We start from the raw sequence: 23,338 nt of genomic DNA, 5'->3' as shown, positions 1-23,338 counted from the left end.
ACGTTAAATTCTCGCAGGTTGGCGCTGACAAGGTGCAAAAGGCGGTTGCTTTCCTGGGTCTTCACCTCTGCCTCCCTCACAAGGTCCCTCGCTGCTTGCAGTTCACCGTTGCATTTTGAAAGAAGGCTGCTTGCCGCTTCTTTTAAGACCTCCAACTCTCTCTGTGGCCTCTGGAAATTCTTCTCAATCTGTGACAACAAATCTTCAGCGGCCCTGATAAACATAGATGGTTCGTGTAATAAGTGAATGAACAATGCGCACATCATGAAACGCAGTGGAAGGATCTGCATATCCATGTGCCGCGTCTTGGGGGACTCGTAAGTGGCCCATCATAACCTCTTAAAGGGAATAATTTTTCTAAGACAGCTACAGGCACCATATTTTTATACTTTATCCTTAACAGACTATTGACAAACTTCCTAACATATGTTCATAAAAGAATTAAAAGAAATCCTCTTTGTGAATCTGGATGCGGTAAATTGGACCCACAGTCAGAGTGATCGCAACTGTAGTCTTGTTTTATTGTACGGCAAGAAACTGAAAAGAAGCCATTCGGTGATGTGCTATGAAGTTACCAATGTATCAGAGGACATAAAGGTATTTCTGCAGCTACTTAAAGAGATCTTATAAAAACTTCAAATTCAAGGTTCCAGAAAGATCTAACTCGTACCACCGATGATAGACCAAGGTTTAGGAAATTAAGATATTTTTTCCTATTCTTTTGTACATATGCCATCAAATTGCTCATGTAAGTCCATTTTGAACTTGAAGTTACATGGAATAAATGAAATTTTCACAGTATAAATGTTGGCAGAGATTGACTATATCCCATGAACTTCCTGCCTCAATTTGTTAGGAGAACTTCATGGCAAATGCCTGTGAATCACCCTCAGCTTTCACAGATGTCATATTGCTGGCCAAAGACAGAGCATAAAGTGATTTCTAAAGGTGCATGCTTGAACGCTGACATTAGAGAGTCACCAGGAATTACTTGAACATTCTTAAGATTTCTCATGATCATAAGATGTCGCATTATGATACAGCAAATAACTCAAAGTACATGGGAAACACACAAGTAAATCTAATATATCTCTAATGTCTGACCATGGATCAGTCACTTCTTTTTTTAATATAATTTATTCTCAAGTTACCTAACATACAGTGTATACAGTGTGTGTATGTATACAGTGTGCTCTTGGCTTCAGAAGTAGATTCCCATGATTCATTGTTTATATACAACACTCAGTGCTCATCCCAACAGTGCCCTTCTCAATGCCCATCACCCATTTTCCCCTCTCCCCCAAAACCCCCACATCAACCCTCAGTTTGTTCTCTGTATTCAAGAGTCTCTTATGGTTTGCCTCCCTCTCTGTTTGAAACTATTTCTTCCCCATCCCATCCCCCATGATCTTCTCCTAAGTTTCTCCAGTTCCACATGAGTAAAACCTTATGATATCTTTCTCTGACTGACTTATTTCACTAAGCATAGTACCCTCCAGTTCCATCCACGTTGTTGCAAATGGCCAGATTTCATTCTTTCTCATTGCCATGTAGTATTCCATTGTATAAATATACCACATCTTCTTGATCCATTCATCAGTTGATGGATATTTGGGCTCTTTCCATAATTTGGCTATTGCTGAAAGTGCTGCTATGAACATTGGGGTACATGTGCCCCTATGCATCAGCACTCCTATATCTCTTGGGTAAATTCCTAGCAGTGCTATTGCTGGGTCATAGGGTAGTTCTACTTTTAATTTTTTGAGGAACCTCCTCATTGTTTTCCAGAGCGGCTACCCCATTTTGCATTTCCACCAACAGTGAAAGAGGGTTCCCATTTCTCCACATTCTCGCCAACATGTGTTGTTTCCTGCGTTTTTCATTTTAGCCACTCTGACCAGTGTGAGGTGGTATCTAGTGTGGCTTTGATCCATATTTCCCTGGTGATGAGTGAGGTTGAGCATCTTTTCATGTGTCTGTTGGCCATATAGATGTCTTCTTTGGAAAAGTGTCTGTTCATGTCTTCTGCCCATTTCTTCATTGGGTTATTTAGTTTTCAGGTGTTGGGTTTGTTAAGTTCTTTATAGATTTTGGATACTAACCCTTTATCCAATATGTCATTTGCAAATATCTTTTCCCATTCCGTCAGTTGCCTTTTAGTTTTGTTGATTGTTTCCTTTGCTGTACAGAAGCTTTTTATCTTGATGATGTCCCAATAGTTCATTTTTGCTTTTAATTCCCTTGCCTTTGGAGACGTGTCAAGTAAGAAGTTGCTGTAGCCAAGGTGAAAGAAGTTATTGCCTGTTTTCTTCTCTAGGGTTTTAATGGTTACCTGTCTCACATTATGAGTTTATTTTTGCGTGTGGTGTAAGAAAGTGGTCCAGGTTCATTCTTCTGCATGTTGCTGTCCAATTCTCCCAGCACCATTTGCTAAAGAGACTGTCTTTTTTCCATTGGATACTCTTCCCTGCTTTGTCAAAGATCAGTTGGCCATATGTTTGTGGGTCCAGTTCTGGGTTCTCTATTCTATTCCATTGGTCTATGCATCTGTTTTTGTGCCAATACCATACTGTCCTGATGATGACAGCTTTGTAGTAGAGGCTAAAGTCTGGGATGGTGATGCCTCCCACTTCGGATTTCTTTTTCAACATTACTATGGCCATTAGGGGTCTTTTCTGGTTCCATAAAAATTTTAGAATTGTTTGTTCTAGCTTTGAGAAGAATGCCGGTGCACTTTTGACTGGGATTGCATTGAATGTGTAGACTGCTTTGGGTAGTACTGACATTTTAACAATATTCTTCCAGTCCATGAGCATGGAATGTTCTTCCATTTCTTTTTGTCATCTTCAATTTCCTTCATAAGTTTTCTATAGTTTCCAACATACAGATCTTTTACATCTTTGATTAGGTTTATTTGGTTAGGTTTATTTCTCTTCATGGTTCTTGGTGCGATTGTAAATGGGGTCAATTTCTTGATTTCTCTTTCTGTTGCTTCCTTTTTGATGTATAGACATGCAACCGATTTCTGTGAACTGATTTTGTATCCTGCGACTTTGCTGGATTTGTGTATCAGTTCTAGAAGCTTTCTGGTGGGTTCTTTTGGGTTTTCCATGTAGAGTATCATGTCATTTGTGAAAAGTGAAAATTTGACTTCTTTTTTGCCAATCTGGATGTCTTTTATTTCCTATTGTTGTCTGATTGGTGATCCTAGGAATTCCAACACTTTGTGAAACAACAGTGGGAAAAGCAGACTGGACCAGTCACTTCTTCCCATCAAAGTACCTAAGAAATCTTAAAACAGGCATCAACTTTTCATCTATGAAGTGACTTTACCACCAAAAACTGTGATCACATACAGGGTTACAGTCATCATTGACCTGGCAAAGACTGTAAAGAAAACAACAACAAAAGAAACTCAGCACTCTTCATTTCTTCCTGCAAACTTTTTTCAACTGATACAGCTAAGCCAGTGTTTCTCAGTCTACATCCCTCCACAGCACCAACGCCCCATGAGCTGGAAGCAGGTTTCATGAGAAAGAGTTCCGTGATGAAGTAAGTGGGGCTGTCTTCTCTCGGCTTCTCCCAGAGAGTTCCGATGCACAGAGCGTGCTAACAGCTTGGAAAGGATCTGCAGTGAAGACCTTGTCTCTCCTTAGTAGACACTGCCTTTCCCAAACTTATGTGGTCACAGGACACATTTCTTTAACGAAGTATCTCTGGCTAGCACTCTGGACACGAGCATGGAAAACAGCTGGGAAACACAGCTACAAAGGATAACTTACAGCATGAAGTAAAGGAGTCAGCTATCCTTCGAAAGCCCTGCTGGCAAATCTGGCCCCTGGCTGGTATCTGCAAGCATCCCCACCAATCCCTGACTGCTAAGAATGGCTCATTGCCTCAACCGTTTGTGCAAACAATGTGGTTTATCCTGCTTTCCTTCTGAGAGTCTGGAATGTAGTATGTGCTAGGCAGAAGGTGCAGATGAGACCAGCCCCCAGTAAAAACCCTGGATGTTGAACTTTTCATGGGCTTTCCTGGGTAGAAACATCCCAAATGTGGTGCCACAGTTTCATTGCCAGGGCACTGTATGCTCTCACCCCTCCTGGGGAGGAGAGAGCTTAGGAAAAGTTTCCTGGTTTCCTCCAGGCTCTGCTGTCTTCTCCCCTGTGTATCCAGCTGTGCATGCTTCATTCATCCCCTAAGAAATCTTGTCCATGAGTCTGGAGAGTCCTAGAGTCCTAGTGAAGCTCTGAATGGTTTGGGGGACCCCAACACAAGCATGATAAGCAACTGGATGGTGTGATAAGTATTCTCACCTATCAGAATGTCATATTTCAGCAGTGGGGCGCCTGGGTGGCTCAGTCGGTAAAGCGTCCGACCCTCGATTTCAGCTCAGGTCCTGATCTCATGGTTTGTGAGATCGAGTCCCGCATAGGACTCCATGCTGGCAGTGTGAAGCCTGCTTGGAATTCTCTCTCTCCCTCTCTCTCTGCCCCTCCTTCTCAAATAAGTAAATAAACATTTAAAAAATACCATACTTCAGCATACATGACCACTTTCCCAAGAGTTATTATAAAAAGCTGACACGTAACTCCTAAAATAATCTGTGACATTTGAAATGGCATCAACGCACAGGGATTATCTATGGAAAATAAGATGGAGATGGCCAGAGAACACATCTTAAACTCCTAAATGTTTTTAAATAAAAGGTATCTTTAGTAGTAATGATTTTACTTACAAGTTGAAGAGAGAGATCGGCAGCCTTATGGGTAACTTTATTGCCAATAGAAAAAGAGCTACAATGGCAGAAAAAGGGTGGTGGAGGGCCCAGCAGGTGAGGAGGGCTGGGCACGCTACAGGAACAAGGTGGGGGAGGGGCTCCCCTGTCTTCCCCCCTCCTCCCAAATGCTACTTAGAAAATGAACTTCTCCCATTTGGACTATAAGCTCCTAGTGGGCGGGAAGGCTCTGTTCTCCTTTGTGTCCCCAACTCCTAGCACAATGCCTATCCCCTGGGGACTCAATCCATTTGATGAAGGAACAAATGAATGAATGAACTGACTGTGGTAATGGTGGGAGAGACATTCCCACGAATGAGCCCAAGAATCTCCAGGGCATCTTCAGCTTTAACCAGCTCCCCAATGAGTCTGATATGCAGCCGAGGGAAGAAGCAATGAGAGGACACACCATGTGTGGAGGGCGGGAAGAGCGGGGCCAGTAAGGGAGCCCCAGGAGAGCTGGAATCGAATACACCAAGTTTAGATGTAATCCTGGAGGCAGTGGGGGGCTAAGGACGCTTAGGAAGCAGAGCAGAGCAGCGCTGAGCCTGGGATGACCACCTCAAGAATGATGGGTCCTGGTGAGGTCTTTTCCTTCCCACACCACACATTTCAGGTGAAGGGAGGACGCACATGAGAGGTCAGGGTCAGGGAAACATGATTATAACCTAGCACATGTCTCTGATCTGCTCATTGAAATTCCACCCACCCATCTTTTATGGACTGGTCTCAAGTGGTTCTTCCTTCCATTGGGTTGGAAAATCATAGGGTTTAGAGTGACACAGATTTAGGTGTGCTGTCAGGTTTCATACGATCCTGAAGGTTTAATATTGGGCAAATCACTTGTAGTTTCTGGGCCCGTTTCCCCAGCTGGACCCTCCCCAACCTCACAAAGCAGCAGAGATGATTATGTGATGGGATGAGAGAAGTGAAGCCCGCACCTTCCTCAGCCCAGAGCAGGTGCTCCAAGATGGTGGCACTCTTCCCATTTCCTGGGACCTCATCTTCCTCCGATCTCTCCTCGCAGCCATTTCGTTATGAGTTCTTGGCCCTAACCAATGTTCTAGGGATTATTTTACTAGTTCTCTCTCCAATGCCATCTGACAGTAAGTTCCTCCTTTTGTTTTCCACATAACATATCAACAACAATGTCAAAAATCATATTCAGTGATTTTTGTATAAGCTCAAAGAAAGACGTATGCCAAGAAAACCGTAAGCTCAACTCTGCAGTGTGTTGCCCGTGGAAGCGTAACAGAACTCTTTTTAAGTCTTTTGGAAAATAACTTGAAAATGCAAGGCAGGAATCTTCAAAATGGAAATTATTTGGCTACCTGATTCCACTTCTTAATATCTAGCCTAATAAGATGATAACATAAAATGTAGGAAAAGATTTTTGTCTAAGACATCCATCACAACATTATTTAAAAAAGCAAAATAGATTAAATACTGCACTACGCAGAATGGAGTTTTGATGGCATATTGTGTAACTACTTAGATATTTATCACACCGCAGGAGGAACACAACTTGTGCTACATTACATCAAGTAACAATTGTGAAAATACTAAGAAAAAAGCCTGAAAAAAAAAAACAAGCCCTAGTGAGCAGGTCTAACAATTCTTGGATCTGTCCTACCACATCGTGCTTTTCAACGAGAGTTTAAACAACGGAGCTACATCATTCTGACATAACATTAATCTGTCTTAGAGCTTACAGCGGGTTAACAGCCACTGACTATATTTTCTTCCATGGGAATTCACTGCATCATATTTGATCTTCAGTAAATATGGTATCATGAGGTTCTTTTGTGGTACATGGAAATGTTCCAGAGTCACTAAGAAAGACAGATACTGGCATTGATTATACTTCTTCTATTGGGAGTATCTGGCACCCATCTCTTCATTTTTTGTGTGTGACGATCGACACTCTGACATTTACAACACTTACGACATTCCATCCCCAGTGACAGCACTTTCCCTCACCCCCCTCCCACATGCCTCCTGACCCCTCAGTATTCAAGCTCCTACCTCTAATTGATTGTGTCATGAATGGTATTTAGAAACTTACTTGAGTTCCAGTATGGCTTTTTGTTGCAACTGCCCAAAATGCCTCTTCTGTATGATTTCTAGCAGAGATGTAATATTCTTTTGCATATTCTGAAGAGTAGAACTGGGTAGCTGGAAGTCTTCATCCAAGGTCTGGTTTAGAGTTGCTGCTTTTTCAATAATTTCTATGGAGGAAAGCCACCAGTTGTTCAGCAGGTCTCTCAAAGTGGACAGCACTAAAATGGAAAAACTTCGAACCTTCTTCGGGGAGGCCAGCTTTGTTCACCTAAATTGGGGTGACCCTCAGGCCAAGCCCGGCCAGCCCATCGATCCCAATGTGCTCTGGTTCCCCCTTATCAAAATACTCAAGAATTTGAGATTATTGGTTTATTTAATGTTGGTATTCTCTGGTATCCATAAACTCATAAGGGCAAGGGCTGTGGCCACCATGTTTCCCTCACCATTTCTTGCACCTGGCATAAACATTTGCACATACAAGAGCTCGGTAAATATTTAGTGCATAAATGAACGACTAATACTCAATGCAATTCTTCTTAATAAACAGATCATGTGTTCTAATAATTTCCTTACCTTTTGCCCTGTGAAGTCTTTTATAGGATTTAGTACTTTTTATATCCTTAAACTAGAACCCAACAAGAAAAGCCAGAATATGTTTCTGGTAGCCAGAAAACTGAAAATAGCATTCCTGAAGCCAGATCAGAGGATACATTTCAGTTGAGTAGAACGAAATTATTCTAATATTGTGGGTACACACTGAAGCCCCAAATCCTATCAGCTCCTATTCGGGGCAGAGGGGTTGGTGTCGAGAGGTTAGCTCACCTGCTCTATGGTGTTGCTGCCTTGGCATCGGTTTTGTGTGGTCAAGCAGCCCGCAGTGACCTTAAACTGACAATAGTCCCTCGTGCAAGCCCATGCCCCAGATAACAGCCCCGGCAAGGTCAACAAGCAAATGTCAATTCTTGTTCTGACCTCCCCAACAGTCCTGGTGAACAAGCCTCCCCTACCTCTCAGGGCCTTCTCCTTAGGGGCCTCTTTGATAAGACCTCTGTGGTGCTTACCAAGGCCATTCTGTTTTGGTTTGGACTGACCAACCTTTGCCTGGGACCCCAAAGCACTCCACCAAAGAACCTCAATAGAAAATATACCCCAGGCCCTGTCTCTCTCTCTCTCTGCCTGTACCCCACCTTAACTTAGGTGGCCCCTTGAGGCATGGTGGGTGCTTCCTCCTGGACCTGTGAGTAATAACCTTCTGCATCTCATGTTCTCTTGGGGGCTGTTGTGGGGGTTTGGCTCACCATCTGGCCCTCTGTGTTCCACTTAATAAGCATTCATTTGACAAATCCATAATAAATGGGGAGGCACCATACTCATTGATACTTAGGAACTTATAAGGAATTATGAAAAAACTAAAAAAAGAAAGCATTCATGTTTCTAAAAGACAAAACTCTGAACAAAAATCTATGATCTTTCACCTCAGGACTCAGGATCCCCAAGTATGGAATATTCTAGGCTTTTGGCTCCAGAAAGTTTAGTGCGAATCACACACGTCTATTCATATGTTTAATAAATGGAATGGAGCTCTTCCTGCCACAGAAGCACAGGCTGGACACGGATCCCAAGCGCACTACCTTGGATATTTATCTGCAGCTTCTCAGTAAATGTCAAGAGGTCTTGGGTCTTGCGGAGAAGTCTTTCCGTCACCCTGGTCACATGTTGGCTACTCCTTAACACTCTAGTGAGCTGACAGAAAATAAAGATCTCAGGTTAGTTTGACTTTGAATAACACACAAGCTTTGGCATTCCAGTGGTCTCTTTAAGCAACAAAATATATCCCGGGGTATGGAGGAAAGCCATCTCCTGTGTCACGTAAAGCGAGGTTAATATTTCAGGGTTGGAAACGAAGTGCTTAGCGAAATAATTTACTACTCAGTCTGTGGGAGGAAAGAAGGAATTTTTTTTTTAAAAGAGCCTAATTGGCTATTAAACCACAAACTCCCAAGCATGTCTATTGTGAAGATTCTATATTCACTTTAGGACACAAGTATATAGAGTATGGAAAGCAAAATCTCGCTCATTTGTACTGACCGTGAGAACTTAGCTGAGGAGTTAAGAACACGGAGTCAGGTGCACACGGGGTGTGAGGCCTGATTCCACCAGGCTGGAGACCTAGTACCTAACCATGTCCTGGCCTCACCGATGGCACGGAGTAATACTGAAGCTTACCCCATGCGGCCTTGTGAGAATAAAATGCCATGATGGCTGCGAGGCCTGCAGCCCGCTAGCAGCGCCCCAGCGCCCCCTGCAGTTACTTTCATTAGGGATGTTATAATTTGTAAAAGGAAAGGTTGTACTTTTTGGGAGTGTAAAGTGACTCAGACTGGTTCTAAAAGTGTTTTCTAGTCAAAAATCCAAAGAGAATCTTCTTTAATGGGTAGAGAGAATTATTCTAATCGGCTTATCATTTCCTACCAACTGTTTGCTCACTGAGGTGCTTAGAAGCCACATTTAAACCCTTAAGCTCTTCCCAAATCATCCTTAATTCTAAATTAACAGGCCGGCCTAATACTTTAGGGTGCACGATTGTGTGTGTGTGCGTGTGTGTGTGTGTGTATGTATACAGAGAGATGCACTATCATACACATATCTATATACATACGTGCCTATGTGGGTATGAACACGGACACACACACACACACACACACACACACACACGAAATCCAAAAGCGAACATTATAAATCTGACAATAGGCCTTCCTCACCGTCTGCAAATGAGGAGATTTTTTTGTGTCACTAAAAACCATGCATCTGGCACGGGCCGAATGGAATAAATCATTCCCTGCTGACATCAAAACAGGTTCACTTGACGTTCAAACTGCACCAGTCAGAAGCACGCGGCCTGCAGCCTGAGAGTTGCACAGACACCTGTGGCGCTGTCCCCGGCAGCCCCTTGGTTCCCCGGAGGGAATGACAAGGCCAAAGGCGCGGTACAGGCCATGTCATCCCTCAGCAGAAGTGACAGGAGGAATTAAGTCCAGACTCTCTTCCCACCAAACACAGAAACTGGCAGGGTTAAAACCAATTTGATGACATCGTTCCTGGAGCACAGCTCCTGGGAGGAAGGGCTTGCCCTGATTTAATAGAACCTTCCAGACTGGCCCAATGCAATGGCTTTCAAGGTCTGGATGGGAGGCGGGTCTTCTGGGTGGAGAACTTACCTCCCTTAGCAGGTGGTCTGTTTGTTTTGCAACATCTTCGAGCTCATCTTCTGCCCGGTCCTTACGTGTTTTTTCTTTCAGTAAAGCTTCCTTAAAAGGACAAAGTAGACAAATTAGTGGTTCTGGACTAAGAATCACTTTTCTTTTTTTAAGTTTATGTATTCATTTTGAGAGACAGTGAATGTGAGAGGGATGGAGAGAGAGAGAGAAAAGCCGAGAGAGAGAGAGAGAGAGAGAGAGAGAGAGAGAGAATCCCAAGCAGGCTTTGCACTGTCAGTGCAGAGCAGGATACAGGGCTCAAACACAAACCAGGAGATCATGACCTGAGCCGAAACCAAGTGTCGGACACTTAACCAACTAAGCCACCCGGGTGCCCCAAGAATCACTTTTTTTTACTGTTCACAGAAGGAAAACCTCCTTTCCTTAAAACTGCATTAAACAATAAAATAAGTCTCACTTGCTTAAGTTTTGATGGTAACTAGTTTCATACGGTCATTTTTTGCATATTTCCTATATACACATGAACGTAGTCAAGTGTGTTATGTAGAATCTGATATTCCTGCAGTTCTTTTTTTTTTTTAATTTTTAAAATTTATTTCTGAGAGAGGGAGTGTGTGTGTGAGCAGGGGAGGGTCAGAGAGAGAGGGAGATACAGAATCTGAAGCAGGCTCTAGGCTCTGAGCTGTCAGCACAGAGCCTGATGCAGGGCTCGAACCCACAAAACCGGGAGATCATGATCTGAGCTGAAGACGCTTAACCGACTAAGCCACCCAGGCGCTCCTATTCCTACAATCTTGGGTAAGCCTGGCTTGATTTCAGGATCAGAGTCATGTAAGTTTTAACTATAATTACTGATATCTTAAAAAAACACTAGGCAGAAATACAAAGTATTATGTAAAGAAAAGCCTTTATAATTCCTAACAGTTAAGTGCTTGATTCATGCTAACACTCCTCTGGTTTTGTTACTTGCATGATCTTATTTAAACCTTACAACAAGCCTCTGAAGGGGCTGTGTTATTGTTTAGGGTCAAGGGAGTTAAGTTGCCTTGCAAGGTGGCTGCTAGGTAAACTGTGGAAACAATGGACAGTTTAAGAGGTCACCTGCATACTTTACATACACATAAAAAGTGACTTAAAGAAATTGACAAAGTGGTTTAAATAAGAGCAAGTCATTCAAAAAGAGTTGAAATTTACATCAAGTACTTCCCTTGCTTGACAAATTTAAAATACTGTTACATTGCTAGGGTCTATGCTGACAGAAAATAATATTTACTGATTATGTCTATAGTAGCGGAAAAGAAATTTAAACACTGCTTGCTTGCTTTTTTTTTGGAGAACTTTTTCATCTTTCAAAAACATTTTTTTTTCCATTTCAGGAAAAATAATGTGAAAACACATCTCTGAGAGTTCCCTAACCTCTCTTTATGGCCATTAAGTCTATAGAGAAAAGACAAGATGGTTGAAGCAGCCATATTCACACACACGCCTAAGCTTTTATCTTACACCAGGCATTCAGGAATGACTACGCTTTTCATTACCTCCTGACACAGTAAATTGACTATCTCAAGCTCTAATGTGTAGGTTTTAAGCAAAATTAAGAATTGCATTTTTTCCCATTAGAATTAAAAATGCTACAGTAGCATGCTCTCCACTAAGCCAATTTCTTAACTTTCCATCCCTTTTTTGGACCCAGATCCTGTGTGACTAAACATAAAACTATGATTTACTCCCAGAGATGTTTAGATACCCTTCTGGGGAAGAGAAACTTTTATGCCCTACAAACCCAGCTAAGAATAATACATTTACAGAAAACAGTTGACTGCCAGCATATTCCAGCATTAAAGAAGACACTGTTTGCTTCCTGTATTGGTATTAGGACAGCTGCTTTCAAACATCCACAGATCTGTCATAAAGAGGTGCAAATGGACTTGTCTTACCCCAAAAGGCACAAGGACCGGACCGTGGGGAGGAGTTTTTATGGAGGCATTTATGGGACAAGTCAACCAATTTATTTTTTATTTATCTTTTTAATTTAAAAAAACTTTTTAAATGTTTATTTTTGTGAGAGAGACAGAGTGGGAGTGGGGGAAGGGCAGAAAGAAAGGGAGACACAGAATCTGAAGCGGGCTCCAGGCTCTGAGCAGTCGGCACAGAGTCTGACGCGGGGCTCGAACTCATGGACTGCGAGATCATGACCTAAGCCACGAAGTCAGACACTTAGTCGAGTGAGCCACCCGGGTGCCCCACAAATCAAACAATTTAGAGTGGTCCCACAAGGAAACAGGTTAGTGTGTGGACGATAAGTCCCTGATTACACTGCAGGAAGCCTAGACGCCGGGAATGAGACTCCCGCCCTGATGAGGAAGACGGACAGAATGACAGAATACTGTCCCCACTGACTCTCCCATCTCTCAGTGACATAGGTTTCTACCCATCTCCGCATTCCCAGTACCTACCCGGAGATATTTCGTTGTATTTTCCAGGTCTGACAAAATTCCAGACGGGACAGGGATCACGCCAGTGAGGTTCACGGAAAGGATGGTGTTCCCAATCTTATCTAAGTCATTCAGCAGCACACCCACACATTCATCATCACAAGCTAGAAGGGAAAGAAAGTTGAACTTGATGCACATTTTCTCTGGATCTGCACGAGCCATTCTGCAGTAATGACAGCCATGGGCAGAGAACATTCTCCCACCACCTGCGTGACAGAAGGGAGGCAGGAAGTACTGAGCCCCTATTCTCAGACGATGCCTTTAAGCCTCAAATCAGACCAGTGACTTCCCTGGGGTCACACAGAAAGAAACAGCTGATGCCCAGCATGGATCTGAGGCCAGGTGTGTGTTTCCTTCTGCTGCTCCAAACTTCACAGTGCATTTGCTCATCTTTGACTTGGACGGATGGCAATGAACTCCAAACGTATTTCCTCTCAGAGCCTTGTCTGTCATATCCTCAGATAGCTCGCTGACACACCTACTTTATCCTGCCGATGCCATGACAGGGAAAAATTTGAGAGAGAGAAAAATCTCTGTACATTTAGAGGAGGAAAAATACCCACAAACACAAAAGCTTTCCAGCAGAATGTGCCTCGGTTCGCATTCGTCGCACCGGAGCCCTGTGGCGCCTGGCCTGCAGACACACTGCCCGGACCTGCGGTCACAGTTGCCATGGACAGAGCCACTGGGGCTGCAGTCACACCGTTGGCAAGTGCCACCCAGCGCTCGAGGGTTCCCGTGATAGCCTGAGGAGCACCTGCAGGAAGGTATACACAGTAGTATCAACACCAGCAAGTCCGTATATCACACCAGCCCTTGTTCAAGGAAGGCGATCATTGCTGCCAAATAAAATACAGAGAACGCAAGCCCATTTACCTCACTCTACATTTTATGTAGATGCTGTTTTGGAATAAAATAAGGTCCCGTATCGGTCACGCACGTCCACACTGATAACGTCTCCCAAATCACATTAGTAAATACGCTCTGTACGCGTAAACGGGGCAGACGCACCTAGCCATTTCCACGCATGGTAACCAACCCCCCAGGGTACCTTTCACAGTACTGTCCTTCGTAGCCCAGACTGCAGGCGTCACAGCGGAAATCGTGATCACCTTCCAAGACACAAGTGGGACTAAAACTAGAAGAAAAAAAATCGTTTTTTGAATTCTCAGATCCACATCTTCAAATCTTCCTTATGGGATTTACTCATCACTCTGAGGATACTCCCTACTGCTCTGAAGGTTAAGTGCTTACACCAGACAGACAACCTTTTTAGGACTTAAAATCTACTGGGGGCCAAAAGAAGGAAAACAAACATGTGACCAACACTATCGCATGCATCTCTCGTATCCAAAAGATACTCCTCGCACGTCCGCTCAGTGACAACCGTGCGTGCACAGGGGCGAATAGGCAGATTGCAACAAACCTGCATCATCGCACGCATTTCAACAAATTAGTCACCAAACAAGAACGTTTTCCAGGTGGAAAGGGTCTTGTTCTGAGGTTGAAGGGCATTATCACCTGGCTTATTAAATGGAAAGGGGACTGGAGAGAGCTGTACAAGCCCGTGAGCAAGCACGGGAGGCTGCCACCTGACCAGCGCTGGTGGCTGGAACTGACTAGAAAGGAGGCAAGGAGGAAAAGCAGAGAGGAAGGTCTGCACAGGGGAGTGGGCACCATCTGTAAATAAATGAACCCAAGGACAGGGAGCCATGTGATGGGCCATTAGGAGCAAAATGACAGAGCCGTTCAAAATTTAATAATCCTCTCAGATCTCAGGGATTTCAGCTTTTGGATACTTCAACCTCTGCTGCCACATTTTAAATTACCCGTGCCCCTTGCGCCATCTACAGGCTAAATTTGGTACCTGCAACCTGCTGGAAAAAGCCTCTGGGGTAGCCCGGTATTTTTGACAGGTAGGAGTTTCTGGAAAGTGTGACAGGGTTCTGGGTCAGCCCCATTTCAGTTTGGACTTATTTTTCCTCCTTAGAGACTAAAGGAACAGACTTTGTGGAAACAAGACATAAGCAAAGTAAAGCATGTCTGTGAGGGTCTCTCAGATGCAGAGCTCATAGAGATATCCACACCCGTCTCACTACTGTGCACCTGGGGGGTGGGGGGGCTAGAACCTTTTTAGATTGAAGAAGTAAAATATCCAAAAGTATGCAAATGTGCAAGCTAGAAGGTGAAACGTGGACATGGAAGGAGCTATCCATATGTATATGGGCACACATGTAGATATGAATTTTTTCCATGTTAGCATATTCTACATTCAGTTACATAGTTTAATTGCCCCTTTTGCCAATTCGGTACCTGCAGATATACCTTATTCTTAGTGTTAGTCCCAGATTTCATTGTAGCTGTGTACCACGATATATAAAAATCAGTTCCCTGTAAGTAGATATTTCATTTCCCCTGTGATTGCTTGCAAGTATAAGCCATGTCAAAATATATCTATCTTTGCACACACGTGCAAGTATTTCTATAGCATTGATTACAGAAGTGGAATTAAGGAGTCAAAATCTATATATATATTTTAACCCAAAAAGTTCACTAGTAATAACTATAAACTTTAGGGTGCCTGATAGTTCAGAAGGGAAGCTTCTCCCTTGGCACTCCACCAAGCATTACTTACTTGGAAACAATAAGAGAAGACTAAAGCAATGATTGGAAAGAAAACTTCATTTTAGTCTACCATAAGTTGGTATTCGATCTGTACACATTCCATGCCTTGTCAAATATTCTAAGCAATGATGAAATGTTATTTATGAATTACAATTTCATGTAAACAAAAGAGGTCTCATAGATATTCCAATATCCATATCAAATCTCTGGTTCTTTTTGGTGTTTGGATAATTCTAATGTGAGCATCACGAGTTCAAGGCAGAAGCTAGCCTCGATCTCATGACTAGAGCATTTCTGCATTTCATCGGTTCACCAGCATAAACAAATCCTAACCCCCCGTCCCTTACATTAAACAGGAATGGAATTTTTTGTATCGATATTCATAAGATTAATAACAACTCATCTCCAGGTACGCTGGATATAGAGGCTGGAAGCTAAAATTCTTCTTCAGAAAATAAAACCTGAAAGTACTTTATTTCATGGGTTCCTTCTAATACCCCAATCCCAACACAGATACTTCGCTTTGGGAAAGATTCTCTTCAAATGCTGTACTAATGAACACATTCTCTCAAAATCAGCCTTTCTCAACACACAGGGTATTAGTCGACACAGGCCACACCAAGAGCCTGGAACCCACAGCCGGGAACGGAAGCAGCCCCAGCTTCAGGGCACAGGTGTGCGCGTGCACCTGTGCGGGCTCACCTGGCAGGCGGGCTGCGGGGACAGGCGCACACGGAGCAGTCGCTGGCTGAGCCAGTCACCTTCCCGAAGTACCCAGGGGCACACACGTCACAGTGGTCACCGGCAGTGCCATGGCTGCAGTTCTGGATCCCCGTGTTTCATGAGGAGAAGAAAATAATGGATAATTGTTAGAAATCATCTTTACCTGGTAATACCTAAGCAAGCCACGGTCTGTCAAGTAGTACTTTTATTATTATTATATTATTATTATTGGAGGAAGAGCATTTTTTTGTCCTATTTTTTTTAATATTTATTTTTACTTATTTTGAGAGAGAGATAGAGAGAGATAGCCAGTGCGGGGGGTGGGGGCAGAAAGGGCGGGGAGAGAGAGAGAGAGAGAGAGAGAGAGAGAGAGAGAGAGAGAGAAAGAGAATCCCAAGCAGGCTCCACGACGTCACCACAGAACCTGATGCAGGGCTTGATCCCACAAATAGAGATCACGATCTGAGCTGAAATCAAGAGCCAGACGCTTAACCTACTGAGCTACCCAGGCTCCCCTCTTCTTTTTTTTTTTAAAACCTGGAAATACTGCCCACTCTGGCCTGCATTCATCATAATGAATACAGCCTAGAAATTAGCAATACATTCTTAAGGAAAACACACACACATACAACATGTATACACACGCAGGGCTTCCAGAAGCAACCAGCTTTCAGTTCCTTAAAATATGGATCTAAAAGATATACTAACTCAGAAAAAAGTTTTGAAGCACATTGGTTTTACACATAGTTGGGGTTCACTGATCCCACGTGAGGGGCTGAAAGAACAGAAGTGAACAGACAGACGATTTAGGAAACAGGGAAGAACATGCTGAGCTTTATTTAGAGCGCCACCAACAGATCCTTGCAATAAGCAAGTCATTTCTAGTTACACTGTATGTCATCATTTTGATGACACGTCTTATGATCCTCCCTTTAAAAAAGTTTTTGAATCTAAAAGAACAAATAACTGTTGACATCCATTTCCAAGGTGAAATCTGCTTTGGCCCAGTTGGCTCCCTGGCCACCCAGGCCCTGGGCACTGGATTCCGTGTGGGACGTGGGGACAAAAAGACAAGAGAGGTAACACTGGCAAACAGAAGCCGACTTTATTCTTGGCAGCCAGAGAGGACATACAAAGACACCTTTTTAGGCGTCTGAAACATTACTTTTAAGACCCTGTTGATTAAAAATATCCCAGTATTTTCGGTTTTGAAATTAGATTCCTATTTCACCCGGTGAAAGTAGATTTTACTGGGATCCCTATGGCTCCTAATAGCGCGATCTCTTTAGAAGTAAAATTTGCAACCTCTCTCTTAAAAAGAACATGTGTTAAGCTTCTTGTTTTGTTTTAATGATACACAATATAAATCTGATGAAGAATAAATAGAAGATGGTGAGGAAGGCTTGATCAGATTTCCTGGTGTTCACTGCTGCCGTCCACTCCAGCATTAAAAACTCCCCAAATCCACAACAGATTGTGAGCTTCCTGGGTTTCAAGATCCTAGAGAAATGAAGACATGCTGTCCCCAAAGAGTGGCTGGGAAGTGACAACCTCTTGTCAACTGATCTGGAGGGTGAGTTACGTGCCGTGAGACCTGCACACAAAAGGCTGGTCAGTTTTTCAATCATAAAAGCATTTTAAGTGGTATCTCGTGGAAGGGTGAACCCAAGGAATGGAACTCCATGGATACCATGGTGGTCCTCAGTCTGGCCCTTTCCCGGTCAACTGTCTGACCAGTCATTTTTAGGATACAATCAAAGTCCCAGTGACAGGAAGAGGAGGGAACACTCTATAGGCTGAGGGACAAAATCAGATCCAAAATGGTCTTGACGCCCACCTACGTGATAATCCATAGGGAGTGCTTAAAAGAGATTTTGTTAAGTAGAAGTGCGCGGTTACACTAAACCACAAGAGACCTCACAAGATGAAGATGGAAGAGGAAAGAGAAGGCCCCATGTTCAAAGAGCAAGGACTCGGGTGTTAAACACGTGGAAAGAGTGGAAGAGTCTTAGTGTCTAGTTTCCTGGCAGAGGCAGCCGTGACCAGGCTGGCAAAACCCATGGGCTGCATTCATGGGCCGCCTCAAGTCAGACAGAGAGGCCCCACCCATACCTGGAGTAAAGGCGCCGGGCTCTGGGCAGGATACTCTAACCTCAGGATGGTGAATGGACTCAACCATTGCATAGAAACATCAGGCATATAAACTAAGGATCTTTGACCAGGAGATTCAGGGCCTTTGACATGTGAAAGAGGAATTTAATGCTTTACAAGTTATTTCTTAGAATATTGCCATCTTTCATGGCCAAATCTGAATTAGTGGTTTGTCTCAATGGCTCCAAAGATTAAAAGTGCACGTACAGGTGGACAGGCCAGGGCATTAAATTCCAGGAATGATCAGGGATGCCCAAAGATGAGATGAGCTGCTGTGGGAGTGAGCTCCCCATTGCTGGAGGTGTGAAAACATCCATTAAGTAAGTGCTTGGTGTGAACATTGTAGTTCAGACTTAAGTCATCTTGGAGCATGTGTATCCACTGTTGTGGGCTGCAAATCTTAACAAATCCAGCCCTGAGCTCTTATGGGCTCCAGGTAACATCTGGCAAGCTTTTCCTCCCAGAGCAGGGAACTGTCCAAAAGCTATCTGTCTTCACTGATGTTGGTGACACTCTCACCACAATCTTTTCCTGGATTGGGGTAAGCCGGCTGCATTCTTTCTTGGGTACGAATCAACAGGTCAGATGCTGATCTTAGAACTTTGTTCTGTGAATTTGGGCCAGGAAAGGCTGGGTAATAATTTAATGTCCTAAAAGTACCTAATCTTGTTAAAATAGTTAGCTGTACCAAGGAAAGGTGCAGCATGAAAGAACTGATAAACTTAAATAAACATTTTTAAAAATTTTACTTGAGAGAGACAGAGCACGAGTGGGAGAGGGCAGGGAGAGAGGGAAATACAGAATCCAAAACAGGCTCCAGGCTCTGAGCTGTCAGCCCAGAGCCAGACACGGGACTCAAACTCATGAACCACGAGATCTTGAGCTTCACCGACTGAGCCACCCACGAGCCCCAGACCTGACCAACTTCTTTAAATGTCCATGAGACCTTTGTCCCCATGACTGGCCAAGGGACCCTCCCAGCTAATTGCATCTCGGTTTACGTTGCCTGAAATCAATTCTCCTTAAATCCTTAAATGAGATTTTCTCATTTTCTTGATTAGGACCTTACTGTTGCCTGGAGCATGAGCTGATTAAAGTGAATAAATTGTTTTTAATAGTGTTGCAGCTATTTGCATCTTCATTAAGTCCATTTTACCTGGTAGAACTGGAATAATTCTTTAATTCCACACCTATAATGGAGTCGCCAAAGGTTAATAGATATCTTTTTAATTGAGGGACTCCCTGCTGTGCTGCGGCATTGAAATTCACCTGCAACAGTTCAGCCCCGTCCCCAGTGCAAATGACCTTTAAATGCCACATAAGAAAAATGCTTCCAGACAGAAGAAGACAGATCTAGAGTGGCTGCATGCCAGTTGGGAGCCCCCCACCTCCCCCGGTCCTAATTTCCCCGTCCTGTTTCTTGTGGCTAAGCCTACCTGGGAGTGCTCAGGCTTCAGGTGTGTCTTTCTCGGCGGGCTGCTCACTTCCCTTCAGGGAGTTATTTTACCTGAGGTAAGTTAGTCTTGGCACAATTTATACGAGTTACCAATGTTTCTCCAAGAATTAGTATTTTAAAAATGAGATTTCCAGAGTTAGGGAAAGAATATCAGATTATTCTAGGTTATCAAGAAGGCCCTGTCAGCTTCAGTGAAATCACAGACTCAAGAGTTTGCCCTCAGTCAAGACCTCAAGACTTCCATCTGGCCGGTTTGTTCCTTTCTAGTGATGAGAATTCTCCTTAGGTTTCCAGGACCAATCTTGGTCTAAGGGGTTAGAAGGAGAACCCCAGGTCCCAAACGGCACCGCTTAGGCCAAAACACCAAACTGGACCTAATACCTACCCTGACTCAACCTCCCCCAGAAATGTATTTAACCAGTCAGTCAGGAGTTTTCTGATCAGCACCAGTGAGGTAACCGGTCACGTGGGCCCTCCTCTATCCCGGAAAAGGAAGGGGGAGGTAATCCACCTAATCAGACCCCCTGTCCCTCCCCCTAAGGGAAAGCGACCTTGCCCAGAACAATCCTTTTTTTTTTTTTTAAATATTCTTTTTTATTTATTTCTAGGAGAGAGAGAGAGACAGCGTGAGCAGGGGAGGGTCAGAGAGAGAGGGAGATACAGACTCTGAAACAGGCTCCAGGCTCTGAGCTGGCAGTCAGCACAGAGCCCAACGCGGGGCTCGAACCCACAAACTGCGAGATCATGACCTAAGCGAAAGTCGGACGCTCAACCGACTAAGCCACCCAGGCGCCCCCTTTTCTTTTTGAAAATAACTTCCTTGCCCCCCTCCCTCCTAAAAAATTTCTATTCTGTACAACTCCAGAGACCCCCTCTACGTGATGGATGGGACTGCTGCCCAATTCACGAATCCCTCAGTAAAGTCAGTTATAGCCTCAACTTTTGAATTTTGAATTTTGGTTTTTTAACAAGGGAAAGGTGTCTGAGAAGCAAATGCATACTAAGACATCCAAGAAAAGAAGTATTATTCATTTTTTAAAATTTATTTTTGAGAGAGACACAGAGCATGAGTGGGGGAGGGGCAGAGGGAGAGAGAGACACAGAATCTAAAGCAGGCTCCAGGCCCTGAACTGTCAGCACAGAGCCCGATGAGAGGCTCGAACCCAGAAACCACAGAATCATGACCTGAGCCGAAGTCGGAGGCTTAACAGACTGAGCCACCCAGGATCCCAAAAAATAAGCATTTTTTTAAAAATGCAAGGAGAGAAATAAACTTGTAGGAGTGGCATTAACTTATTTTAAAACCTCCAGCGGACCCACCCAATTCCAGGACACAAAGGTCTCATCTACTTTGACCACAACCACCAGTACTGCAAGTACACGTAACCAATTCCCCAGTTGATGCCCACAAACAGGTTCACGGAACTAAAACTTCTAAAAGATTTTGCACTGACGACATCTGCCCTCTTAGCCAATAAGCCTCTTGGAAGGACATTTATGTATGGTTTACTCTCTCTAAACCAAGAAATCGATAGGACTCTGGGCCAGAGATTTAAAGACTCGGTTCCTCCTCTAAGAACCCACACAAACACACGTACCAGACACTTCCCGGTTTCGGGGTCGCAGACATCACTGTGGTTGCTGCAATGGCAGGGCACACAAGGGGCAAGCAGAGGCCGGGGTCCTCGGCCACCACCCTGCGGGATCTCCCCTCTATGGTAACCAGGTGCGCAGTCCTGAGAAGATGCAAAAGGAAACGAACATGATTAAAACAATGGGTGAAGGACTTGTAAGGATTCTGACGCCAATTCCACTTCAGATCCCCAGCTCTGCTCAGTATATTCTGTGACCAGTTCTGTTGTGTGGGTCACCCCCCTCCCCCAAGCAACGTTTGGACGCCAGCAGGGTGTCCTACAATTTATTTCTGACACTGACACTGAACACCTGGAGGTGGCGTCAAAGCTCACAGGTTAAGGGCTCAGTTCTAGAAGTCTGCCCCTCCCCACCAAATCCAAGTTGTCACAAGTCCAGGCTGTCACCTGTGCTTCTGACAATGAGCTACAGACTGGAGGTTCCAACAACTCCCTCCTCGAGCTTGATTTTGCTAGGGTGGAGCCACAACTAGATCACTGGCTTCTGATAGAAGGATATAACTCAGAAACCACCAGATGGAAGAGATATTGAGGGCATGGTATGGGGACGGGGATTGGAGCTTCCACGTCCTCTGTTGGCTCACCACATGCCACAACAAGGAGGTTATCTGAACTCTATCCTTGTGGCCTTTAAAAAAAATGTTTATTTTTGAGAGAGAGAGAGAGAGAAAGACAGAGTATGAGCCAAGGGAGGCAGAGAGAAAGGGAGATACAGAATCTGATGCAGGCCCCAGGTTCTGAGCTGTCAGCACAGAGCCCAGCACGGGGCTCAAACCCACAAACTGTGAGATCATGACCTGAGCGGAGTCGGACACTTCACAGACTGAGCCACCCAGACACCCCTATCCTTTTGGGTTTTTATGGAGTTTTCCTTACATAGGGCACAATTGAGGAAATCAATGGCCCCTGGAAACTGATTCAAGCTCTAGCCCCTCCTCTGTCCCCTGAGGTCTGGCGAGAAGACTGAAAGTTCTCCCACATGCTGGGTTCTTCTGGTGACCAGCCTCCATCCTTACAGGACCTAGGAACTTTCCGAAAGTCACCTTATTAATATAACAAGAGACACATTTACAGATCTCATCACTTAGGAAATTCCAAGCATTTAAGAACTGTGTGCTAGATGGCACAAAAACAGACACTCAGATCAATGGAACAGAATAGAGAACTCAGAAAAGGACCCACAAACATATGGCCAACTAATCTCTGACAAAGCAGGAAAGCATATCCAATGGAATAAAAACAGTCTCTTCAGTAAGTGGTGCTGGGAAAACTGGACAGCGACATGCAGAGAAATGAACCTGGACCACTTTCTTACACCATACACAATATAAGCTCAAAATGGATGAAAGACCTAAATGTAAGACAGGAAGCCATCAAAATCCTCGAGGAGAAAGCAGGCAAAAACCTCCTTGACTTCCGCCACAGCGACTTCTTACTCAACACATCTCCGGAGGCAAGGGAAACAAAAGCAAAAATGAGCTATTGGGACCTCATCAAAATAAAAAGCTTCTGCCCAGCGAAGGAAACAATCAGCAAAACTAAAAGGCAACTGACAGAATGGGAGAAGATAGTTGCAAATGACATTTCAGATAAAGGTTAATATCCAAAATCTATAAGGAACTTATCAAACTCAACACCCAAAAAACAAATAATCCAGTGAAGAAATGGGCATAAGACATGAATGACACTTCTCCAAAGAAGACAACCTGATGGCCAACCGACACATGAAAAAAATGCTCAACATCACTCATCATCAGAGAAATACAAATCAAAACCACAATGAGACACCACCTCACACCCGTCCGAATGGCTGACGTTAACAACTCAGGCAACAACAAATGTTGGCGAGGACACAGAGAAAGAGGATCTCTTTTGCACTGCTGGTGGGAATGCAAACTGGTGTAGCCACTCTGGAAAACAGTATGGAGTTTCCTTAAAAAAATTAAAAATAGAACTACCCTACGTCCCAGCAATTACACTACTAGGTATTTATCCAAGGGATATCGGTGTGCTGTTTCAAAGGGTCCCATGCACCCCAATGTTTATAGCAGCACTATCAACAATAGCCAAAGCATGGAAAGAGCCCAAATGTCCATCAATGGTTGGATATATGGATGGCACACACACACACACACACACACACACACACACACACAATGGAGTATTACTCGGCAATCAAA

At 43.9% G+C, this 23,338-nt stretch overlaps 1 protein-coding gene across 1 annotated transcript in view; it reads right to left on the bottom strand.

Moving 5' to 3' along the window:
• Positions 1-23,338, bottom strand: part of LAMA1 (laminin subunit alpha 1) — a 177,431-nt gene that overhangs the window by 41,358 nt on the left and 112,735 nt on the right. Inside the window, exons 32-40 of the mRNA XM_077778268.1 lie at positions 21,105-21,242; positions 15,879-16,000; positions 13,603-13,689; positions 13,115-13,308; positions 12,513-12,655; positions 10,057-10,146; positions 8,470-8,581; positions 6,843-7,005; positions 3-213 (exon numbers count right to left, since the gene is read on the bottom strand). Of these exons, the coding sequence (XP_077634394.1) occupies positions 3-213; positions 6,843-7,005; positions 8,470-8,581; positions 10,057-10,146; positions 12,513-12,655; positions 13,115-13,308; positions 13,603-13,689; positions 15,879-16,000; positions 21,105-21,242 (1,260 nt within the window). The remainder of the gene's footprint in view (positions 1-2; positions 214-6,842; positions 7,006-8,469; positions 8,582-10,056; positions 10,147-12,512; positions 12,656-13,114; positions 13,309-13,602; positions 13,690-15,878; positions 16,001-21,104; positions 21,243-23,338) is intronic.

The sequence above is a fragment of the Crocuta crocuta genome, unplaced genomic scaffold (assembly GCF_008692635.1).
Source record: "Crocuta crocuta isolate KB4526 unplaced genomic scaffold, BGI_CrCroc_1.0 scaffold26, whole genome shotgun sequence".
In the NCBI taxonomy this organism is placed as follows: domain Eukaryota; kingdom Metazoa; phylum Chordata; class Mammalia; order Carnivora; family Hyaenidae; genus Crocuta; species Crocuta crocuta.
The sequence above is the reverse complement of the archived record's forward strand: the minus strand, read 5'-3'. Positions and strand labels throughout refer to the sequence as shown.